Here is an 11019-nt window from a genome sequence, read left to right as displayed (position 1 = left end):
AAGCTAAAATGTAACACCGCGCCATCTTATCTGCCTTGACCCATTTCCTATGCCTATCAATCTCCTCTTCACTAGAATTGCTATCAGGCATGTTAGGACAGACCTCAAAAAGTATGAACTTGTACCCTTCAACAGTTAAGACAATGTCCAAGTTTCGTTTCCAATCAATATAATTGGGACCAGTGAATTTATTTTCTTTTAAAATAATAGCAAGAGGATTGAAAGCCATTTTGAAATCCTGAGAATCACAAAATATTTGGTCAAAACTTTAGAATTTAAAATAATATTGATTCCTCGAACAATATAATTTAAATTCACCAACACCTCAAAACACCGTGAATTTCGCATGCCACGATAGTGTGGATGTATACTAATTCAAACATTTGTAAGAGGAGGTTTTACCCATTAATTTTATTATTTTGTCAACCTAACTTTATGACAAATAAAATTAATAGTTGGTTTGTCTTTGGTTACACAAAATAATAGCAGTGATTCCGCTGGGGAGGATACTATTAGATGCGCCTAACTGTATACCATTACTTGATTACTTAGTCCATTAATTAGGATTGTGCCCCTTCAGATGGAGAAGATCACACAAAACTAAATAATTTCCTATAATCATCCATAGAGAAAGTTTGATTTAGTGATCCGCAAACAAACTCATCCGATGTGGAGGAAGGCACTCACACATGCACACAAAAGCATACACACCACAACACATAAAGGCAATAAATATGAAAAAAAATAATTTTCCAACTATTATGGCTTCATCCATAGCTATCCTCCATATGTCGTTGACCCTAGTCGCCGCCAACGGGTCATGTTGTCGCGTCTATCTTGCTTCGTTTTCCGTTGTGCCTCTGGTCCTTAAATAGCACCACGCCTCGCAAGGATATGATCCGCGACAAAAATAAAATTTTACATTTATCGATCCTATATTCCACAAGGGAATGTACATGTAATCTAGATCAAACAGAATGTAAAATTCTAAAACTAATACAGCTCCTGCTATATTTAATAATTACAATCATGCATACACATAAAATATCCTTGACATGCTCAAGGGTCCAATCACACACAAATACAATAGGGTCATAATAGTTGGAACTAGGATGTCTGCAACCACAGAGTTAATCTATTTACACATCCTACTATTATCCTGCCTAAATTTATGTATGAAAAGTGTATAATTTAACTGAAACCCAAACACACAGAGGCAGAAAACTAGCTTTGATACCAATTACTGAGTGCTACTCGGAATTCTGTTATGTTTCCCTTGTAAAAAAAAATTTATACAAGCACAAAACTTTTCCTAGCAACCCATGTACTTTTCAGAAGTTAAACTTGGATTGCAAACGAAACTTAACATTATTAATCCAAGTTTAACTCATGTGTTCTTCAAAAGTTAAACCATATTACAGAAGTTGATTAAATATCTATTTCAAGGATTGGCTTCCAAGTCGTTGGCGAGGCACTCGGCCTTCTTGGTTATGGGATCATCCACCACTTCCTAGACAAAGCTTTTCAAAGAAATTAAATATTTAAACTCCTTATAGTAACCTTAGGTTTAACTACAGAGACCACAATCGAAGCACAAGATCGAAATACAAAATCGATACAGAAAATCAAAACACAAAGTCAAAACACAAAATCGCTAGCTTCTTGTGTTGGTATTTCAGGATCCATACAAAGAAAACAAAACTAATTGCGCTACAGAATAAATAACTAATTGTACCTTTCTTCGTAGACAAAGATCTCTTGATCTTCTGTCGTATTCCTCTCCTCTTATTGGACGTCGTGTGGGCGACGATCTACCAAGACAAAAACACCCAAACCCTTTTTGTTTCCAAGCCGCCTACCACCAAAAGATGCAAAGAAAAGGGGTGCCTCCTTCTTCTTCTCCTCCTCCAAACCGTCGGCCACCAAGGTGCTTCGTCTCTTCGTTTTCTTTTCCTCCAAGCTCCGGCCACCAAGAGAAGATGGGGCGCCGGCCCTAGAGGGAAGAAAGGGAAGAAGAAAAGGAAGTGGGGCGCCGACCCTAGAGGGAAGAAAGGGAAGAAGAAAAGGATGGGACGTCGGCCTTAAGGGAAAGGAGAGAGTTTTTAGTTGTGGAGAAAAACTCATCAATTCTTAATTGATTGATTGTTGTGGCACAACCTCCTCTCCTTTTATAACCCTTTGCGCCAGATAAAAAAGGAGAAAAAGTAATAGATTTTTTTAGAATTCTGTTGAGAGAAAAAATCTCCCTTTTCATAACTCTTTTTTTCTTTTTTTTTTCTTTTATTGTGGTTGGCCCCTTGCTTGGCCACCAAGCAAGGCTTGGCCGGCCCTATGCTTGGGCAATAAGCAAGGCTTGGCCGGCCCCTTGCTTGGGCACCAAGCAAGAATGTGGCCGGCCCCTTTCTTGGGTAGGAATCAAAATCAAAATGGGTGAATGCGAGGCTTTATAGAGGCTACAACAAGGACTGAGAGGAGGAATTGGTTTTGGCCTCTTGATGGACTTGAGCTTCTTGTGTTCGTCCCGAACACCCAATTCAAGTTCATCAATAATAACTCATACCACTAAAGAGTTATTATTGAACTACCGCATCAATCTCATATTATAATATGGGCTCCTACTTATCATGACTGCATTAGTCTCTCTGTGTTTAAGATATCGTATGTCCGTTAATTAAATGAGTTACTGATAACTCACTTAATTAACATCTAGCTTCAAGAGTAGTACCACTCAACCTTATTATCATGTCGGACTAAGTCTACCTGCAGGGTTTACATGATAATCCTTATGAGCTCCTTAAGGGGGTATCATCAACCTAAATAAATAGGACAGTTTCCTTTTATAATCAACAACACACCATATAAATGATACTATCTCCCAACTCATCAGGCCTATTGATTTAACGAATAAATCTCACCCATTGATAAGTCAAAGAAATAAATAGTAAGTATGCGTGTTTGTTATAATATCGGGATTAAAAGAATGCACATCCATAATAACAGAGGTTCTGTTCTTTTATGCAGTCAGTATAAATCGAACAACCTCAAATGGTCCTGCTCAATACACACATAGCGTACTAGTGTAATTTTATAGTCAAGACAGACTAATACCAAATTACACTACAACTGTTCCAATGGTTTGTCCCTATCCATCTCGGTCGTGAGCTACTATTTATAATTTATAAGGAACTGATAACATGATCTTCTGTGTGGCACCACACACCATGTTATCTACAATATAAATTAAATGAACAACTGCATTAACGTATAAAATGTAATATTTAACCAAAGTGATTCTCATTTCAAAATATAAATGTTCATACAAAAAGCTAAGCTTTTAGTATACATCCTAACACATACATGTTTTCTTTTTATTAATACTATGTTGTCCCCAAGGCGTAGGACTGTTGGGGGTGCATGATTTCGTGACCGAGAGGTCCAAGGTTTGATCCTCGGAGTGTCATTGCCTGGGGTTAACGTCCCGGCTATGCACTTTCAGCTGTGTACCTACATTCACCTCGCTCCATATCTGTGGGACTAGTTTTAGGGGGGTCGCTGATATGACAGTTTCATTTTTTTTTTTTTATTGATACTATGTTTGAAACAGACATCCAACATCATTAATCTATATTGGTTAGTTAATTTTTCTCCAAAAATGACCTTACAATCTTTATATATTTTTTTTATATTCTTCTTTCTAACTATAAAAAGGTCAATTTATGACTTATTATTTGCTTTTTTTGAAAGTTATATTAGTTATTACAGGTTCATTTACTATCAGAAAATGCAATATAGTTTTTCCTCCTTTATTTTATATTCCAAAACTATAACTTTTATGCACTCTATTATATTTTTATTATTTATTACTCTTATATGTTCATTTAGATGTTCTTCTATTAAAATTATTTATTTGATGAAATTTTTAATGTTATCGGTCTTCCCAAAGCTTATATTTAGTATGTTCATCCATTAATAGTTTATTTTATCACTATTATCTTAAGATTTATAATTTTATCGCTTTTCTAATTAATATTACTATTTCATCCTTTAATCAACTATTTATAATAATACCTACTTCATTTATTATTTTACTATATATATATATATCATCCTGTCCGAGCGCTGAGTCAATGAAAACTGGAGACGTGGCGCTCGTTGCTGCCTCCGGGTGATCTCCTCAGTGACGTGGACCTCCGGGGAACCTGCAACAAAGTCGGGTCGGGAAGGAGTTCCCAGCGACGGCCCTCCGACGCTCAAGTCAAGTAGCGGCGAGACAAAGCAGAGGCAAAATAACGAGACTGTGGCTACAATAGAGGAGAAAATCATACCTCTGTCGAAGTCTGGAGGTCTTTATATAGGACCCCGGAGAGATACATGCACCCTTCCCGAGGCGTACGCGTTCCTCAAAGCATACCTCAGAATGGTTGTGTTAGAAAAACGTGCCTGACACCATACCGCAACTATCCGAGCATATCTCTGCCACGACAGTGGAAATTTCCACCGTACGATCCTCGGTACGGCCCGGCCACCGACCATGCTGTTTGTCGGTGGCAGGTGTCTCGAGAAGGATATCACTAGCTGCCTCTTTTGTCCTCTTCTAAGTCTTTTGTCTTTTACTGGGTCGGACGGGATGCACACGCGGCCTCCAGAGCGCTTGGGTGCGTATGCGCATCGGACCGGGCGAGAAGGCCGCTTGGTCAAATACTCGGCCGGGAGTACGATCTGGTTGATCTACGGTTCGGCCAAGCGGATTGGTCGCTCGTCACGACGGTTCCTCTATAAGGGAGCTTGTGAACGTCGGAAACTCGACCCCAGGTCGAGCTGTCACGCGTCGGCCCGGGATTTACTCCGGCCGGTCGGCCAGGTGACATCCCCACCCCACTCAGCCGGGACTTTGACTCTCCTGTATCGTTGATCCCTTCCTATATGGGTCCTCGATGTTTATCATCGGATCAATATATATACACACGTATCTTCTTTCCTATCAATTTTATCTCCTACAAATATAAAATTTTTAATTTTTTTTATGATCATACTTCTATTATTTTACAATGAGATCCATGTTTAAAATATCAGACCATCAATATTTTTATAATATTTATTCCGATTTATAATATGAGAACTCGGGTATATTATTGAGATATTAAAGGACATTCATCTAATCATCTGTATTTAAATTTGACTGATAACGGTACTTGTTTATTTGGACTTCGGATAGAAATTGGCAATTTTAAATTAGAGTATTTGAGTATGAGTTGACTACTTTTAGCACCACCACTGTCCAGATCAGGTCTATATGGACTTTTGACATTAAAAATTTAAATTTTAATTATTAAATATGTAGGTTGAATAAATAATCATGAGTTTAAGAATTTACCATATTGCCACCCTGCGCCACCAGTGCTTACCTAGGGGCTAGGGGGTTCTTCGTTGCCTTTTTCCCTTATCGTATCGCGATCGATCCTATCAAGCGATTTTGGAGCAATAAAAGTGCACCAGCCGATCGGAAAGCGAAGCGAGGACCACTTCGATTCGTCACGGTGGGCGCCAACCGGAGCCCCACCGGTATTCTCCACTCGCATGGTGGGATTTTTATTTGGAAGGCGGCGAATAAGGCGAGCAAATCCACTCCTTTTTTCAGCGGTTGATTTCTGAGATCGAGGAAGAAGGTCGAGAAGGAGAGAGAGGTGGCGCCGCCGATGATGGCCGAGATTTGCCCCACTCGTTCCGCCCGCGCCGTTGTCGCTTTCAGGACGGAGCCGGAACGCCGCCGTCTGCTTTGCTTCCTCCCCAAAATCGCGTCTTTCGCCTGTGCCAATATTGTTTCCGGCGCAAGAAGGGTCCTTGTCGGGCCTTCCTATGCCGCCTCCAGCGACAGAGGTCTCGGTCTCTCGGAGGGGGACGCCTCTTCTTCTTCGAAGCTTTCCTCTCTACTTGGATTCCCCCGAATGAAGGAGGAAGAGGAGGAAAAGTATGCGAGAGAGCTCGACGCGGCGGTGAGAGTGGTTCAGATGGCGTGTTCGTTGTGCCAACGGGTGCAGAGCGGGCTGGTGGCGCGTGAGAAGGGAAAGGTGACGTCGAAGGAGGATAATTCTCCGGTTACTGTCGCAGGTTTGCAAGCTGAGCTTTTTTTCCTCTTCCTTTGTGGCGTTTGTTAGATTCATCTCATTACAGATGCATGCTGACTTACCTTGTTTTGTCGATAAGTATTCCCCTTTTTCTGATCACTTGGATTTCTGATAGAAAGCTTTCGGTAAATTGCAAAGTTGGCTCTTTGACACTTCTCTGCTATTTTATTGAATGTTGTTATGTCAATTTGTTGTTTGTAGTTACTAGTCTACATGGCCTGCACAAAGAATCTAAAGGCTCCCATTTTTGTGTAAAGATGCTCTTGTCATTCCTCCCACTTTCAAACAGCCCTGTTAGCTGTCTCCGTGAAGGCATTAATTGGTTTAGTTCCCGATTGCTTGAAATCGAAGGATTACTTGTTGTTACTACTCTGATCCCTTAAGTTCAAGGGACCTTATGATGAAAAAATCCAAGTACTCAGGAACAAATCCATGCTTTATTGTAGGAAATCATTAAGATGGTAATCTGTACATATTAGGTAGAGGGTAATAGATCTGATCTTTTAGGTCGATGAAGGTAATCAGAAATTGACTTGGTCCCTCACTGAGTACAGTTCACATAAGCTAGACGAACCACAAAAACTCTTCATTGTTGTCTCCCAAGCTCTTGTTATCAAAGAACTCCATATTAGAAGGTCCTGCACTCAAATGTCTATAAGTATGACTATGTAACAATTTATACAATTTAACTATTGATTTTTGCCTAGAAGTTAGAAGGCCCTGTATCTTTTGCTTTTTAAATGTGTAAACTTATGTCTACTAGTATGACTATGAAAATCATAGTACTGTGCTTATTGTCATATTATATTGGCTTTTTTGCATTGCTTTTGGAATTTGTCGGCATAGGTTGGTGTATTCCTTTTCAGATAATAGTTAGGATTGAGTACAAATTTCAGTCCATTGTGCATATATTGGTGACCATATCCTATTGTTAGATTTCATTTTGCTCGACAGATTGGGGAGTTCAAGCATTAGTTAGTTGGCTTCTATCGAACTACTTTGGGAGTGAACATATATCAATTGTTGCAGAAGAAGATGTCTCTACTCTGTCAAGAGAGGATGGCACAGTTTTGCTTCAATCTGTGACGAGTTCTGTCAATGAATGTCTCTTTGAAGCTCCGAAATATGGACTGAAAGCCCCTCTGAAGCCTTTGGAGGCTCACGAAATTCTTGATGCCATTCGCAGCTGTAACTCTACTGGCGGTTCAAAGGGAAGATTTTGGGTCCTCGATCCTGTGGATGGAACTCTCGGATTTGTGCGTGAAGACCAATATGCTGTAGCTCTTGCCCTGATAGAGGATGGGGAGGTTGTCCTTGGTGCTCTTGGTTGCCCCAACTATCCGAGAAGGAAGGAATGGCTCAACTATCATCAGCGATACTATAGGCTCATGACTACTTTATCTCCTCCTGCGTCTGGATCATGGCATAAAGGTTGTGTAATGTATGCTCGGAAAGGTACCGGTGAAGCTTGGATGCAGCCACTCATTCATGACTTTGAGAAGTTTGATTGGCACAACTCTGCTAGGATGATTCGTGTTTCATCCATTACTGATCCTGCTTCTGCGACATTTTGTGAACCTGTTGAGAAGGCCAACTCAAGCCACTCCTTCACAGCCGGATTGGCTCACAGTGTCGGTCTAAGGTGAGTTGCACTTGAGCCTTTCTATAACTAATCAAATAAGTCATTAATGAAGAGAAATGGTCATTCCCTTTTTTGCAAGTACCTCTGAGAAACTCATGCCAGCGTTTTTGATTCATACACAAAGAATACTATTGTCGTGCACCTCGATTTGTATCATTGGCTTTGCTTCTCAACCTGCAGAAAACAACCATTGCGAGTTTACAGTATGGTGAAATATGCTGCCATAGCTAGAGGAGATGCAGAAATATTCATGAAGTTCGCAAGGGCTGGGTACAAGGAGAAGGTCTGGGATCATGCGGCAGGATCTGTGATCATACAAGAGGCTGGTGGAGTGGTCACTGATGCTGGAGGACGGACATTGGATTTCTCCAAAGGTATTTACCTTGAAGGCCTAGACCGGGGAATAATTGCTTGCTCCGGGCCATTACTGCATGAGAAGATACTAAAAGCCGTCGATGCTAGCTGGGGCTCATCAAACTTATAGCCACTACTGCGAAACATGCTGCAAAAAGGAATGATCATTATATTCAGATGAGGTATCACTGAGATTCTTTAGAAACTTAAATTTGATTCTTGTTGAGCATTGCAGAAGAATGTAGACTTAAAATGTCTGTTGTAACAGCGCGTCGTTTGGTCCTCATCCAGTTCTGATGGTGATGAAACTAAATAAGTTGCAGATTGGTCAGCTTCCAATTCGGAACGTCAAGTAAAGGAAGAAGAGAGGTGTTCTTTTCAATGGAAACCAAAGTATTTTATCCACACTTTTTAGTCATCATAAACTATTTTGTTTGACCCTTGTCAAAAGGATTTTGTTTTAAGAGATTCTTATTGTAGTTCAGGTGTTCTTAAGCATTCATCATAAAGTATAATATGATTCATCATGAATCAACAATTATTTTGTAAATAGTTTTAGAAGTTTCTTATAAGTTAATCTCGCTTGGTGGGATAACTTAGTGGGATAAAGACTTACAATCATTCATTTATGTAATTCTCAGTTTTAAGTTTTTATGATTCCCTCTTCATTTTATTTTGATTAAAATTTATTTGTATTTTATATTTATCATTGTGGTTTAATTGCACATAGAAATGTGTTGTTTAATTATATATGTTAAAAAAATACTTCAAATGACATAATCATATTTATTCACACATTATATATAGTGATAAAAATATATATTAATTTGTACTTTATTTTCTGTTTTTTTAATGAATTGTTTCAAAATTTGCAATACAGTTAAAATACCTTATCTAATTCTGCTCAATCTACAAGCAAAATATTTTAAAAATTAATAAAATCTATTAACCTTATTTTGTTTGAGGCACACAATTTTAGGGTTGAGGGCAAAATATTATTTGAGAGTTTATTTAAACTATTACGAATTAAAAAGGTAAAATAGTGGCATTATAAATTTAAGAAACTTCTTTTATGATAATTAAATTATGTAAAAAATATTAAAATGTAAAGATTATATTTATTTCTAGGTCTCGTGCAAAATTCACGGGTCATCAGTCAGTTTATATATACCACCTGAGATCTTAGGATCAAAACTCAACGCATCCAAATATGCTCTCTTTTATATTTTGGTCACTTGTACTAATGATTAATAGGCTAATAACTATTCAGAATTTACCTCCTTCGTGTTGGTTTAGGAATAGATTAGCAGGGACGCTAAGAACGAACGAATCGTCTTTTACCACATCAGTTAATTTATATATACCGATGTAAATTTTATAAATTTCAATTTGTACTTTTCAAGTATGAATTAAATATGCAAAAAAAAAAAATCAATATCACAATTAAGAGGATTTTTTTCTCTTTGGATTAATTTCTGATGGACACATACTTTAAAAAAAAATTCTCACTCTTTAGTTATTTACTAGTCACTATAATCTGATTCTATAATTTATCTCCTTTCATATAATCATGGAATGAAATGTGAGAGACGCTTCGAGTTAATGTAATCACTACAAATTTTACATTTAACATGATATCGTATGAAATGTATTTTTTTACCAACAATTAAATGGTTATATCTTTTTTGCTATCCAATTATTTATAATGCGTGTATTAATTGGAATGCTACAAAATATATTATAAATCATAATGGGATATACAAAAATATTATCCTATATATCTTATGGTGCACATTTTGTAAGTATTAAGTGTAAAAAAATTTTCCTTATTTTTATTTTTATTGAGAGCTTAGCTTTAGGATTTAGAATTTAGGTTATAGAATTTAAATTATAATATTTAAGTTAAAAAATTTTAAAAATAAAAAATTATATATGGCTCTTACAAGTTGTACACCATAAAGTGGATAGGCCAGCAAACCTCATGGACACGATATTGAAGAACCAAGTCTAATAATCAATAACAGATAAATTAAGTAATAACAAAAATTTAATCTTTCTAAAGTCATAAGGTCTGGGTGGTGTAGTTGGTTATCACATTAGTCTCACACACTAAAGGTCCCCGGTTCGAACCCGGGCTCAGACATAATTTTTATGCTCCAATATTACCTATATTTTACATAATGGTATTTATACTCGAACATTACATTTACTTTCCTCAAACTTTTGTTAATGGTCCTCTTGTTTTATTTTGTCAGAAATAGCCGACAAGTCGATACCGCTTCTCCTTAGGCATTTTCTGCAGGACGAGACGCATTGCAAGGGTATATGTGACCTTTTAGTGGTTAAACATTTCACAAAATTAATCCCAAAACCTATTGCACAAACACCACCCATAAGAACTAGGGCTGTAAATAAATCAAATATTCGTAAACAAATTTAGCGAGAGCGTTGGGGTGAGTGTATTCATCTTTTTTGCCACTATAGAGTCAGAGCTAGGGTGCCCCCAGGCTATGGTGCAGCGGCAAGATATTCAGGTTGTCATCCAGGTACCCGCGGTTTAAGTCTCAGCTATGATGATTTTGTAGAAATTTTTCCTCCAAATGGGCACGCAACTAAAGGATGTTGGGCTCCTGAGCTGTCCGCTGCGAGCACTTCCTAATTTATTCTGGTGGTCGGTGGGAAACTTCCGTGGAGCCGGACCGGTCACCCAGGCTCGACGTTACCCAACCTAATTAAGCTTTTTTTTAGAGCTAGAAATAGGATTGTAAATGAATCAAGCGTTCATAAATAAACTAATAAATAATAAAATAAATAAATAAATAAATTTAAATTATCAAATTTAATAACCAATCAAACAATTAAAATGTTTAAACATTAAATAACCTTGAATTGAGAGTT

At 37.8% G+C, this 11019-nt stretch overlaps 1 protein-coding gene and 1 non-coding gene across 3 annotated transcripts; both read left to right on the top strand.

Moving 5' to 3' along the window:
• Nucleotides 1-5422: 5422 nt before the first annotated feature.
• On the top strand, nucleotides 5423-8623 carry LOC122051292 (PAP-specific phosphatase HAL2-like). 2 transcript variants are annotated; one of them, XM_042612341.1, is made up of 4 exons: nucleotides 5423-6108; nucleotides 7155-7767; nucleotides 7948-8303; nucleotides 8390-8623. In XM_042612341.1, exons 1-3 carry the CDS (start codon nucleotides 5697-5699, stop codon nucleotides 8249-8251), a joined length of 1329 nt encoding a protein of 442 aa, XP_042468275.1. In that variant the 5' UTR covers nucleotides 5423-5696; the 3' UTR covers nucleotides 8252-8303; nucleotides 8390-8623. The 2 variants fall into 2 exon arrangements, with proteins under 2 accessions (XP_042468275.1, XP_042468274.1); XM_042612340.1 differs by having other exon boundaries at nucleotides 5424-6108; nucleotides 7080-7767.
• A 1567-nt stretch (nucleotides 8624-10190) lies between these two features.
• TRNAV-CAC lies at nucleotides 10191-10264 on the top strand. The gene has a single exon. It is a non-coding gene; the product is annotated as a tRNA-Val (tRNA).
• The last annotated feature ends 755 nt before the right edge of the window (nucleotides 10265-11019 follow it).

The sequence above is a fragment of the Zingiber officinale genome, chromosome 3A, assembly GCF_018446385.1.
Source record: "Zingiber officinale cultivar Zhangliang chromosome 3A, Zo_v1.1, whole genome shotgun sequence".
NCBI lineage: Eukaryota > Viridiplantae > Streptophyta > Magnoliopsida > Zingiberales > Zingiberaceae > Zingiber > Zingiber officinale.
This window is presented reverse-complemented; position numbering and strand designations above follow the sequence as displayed.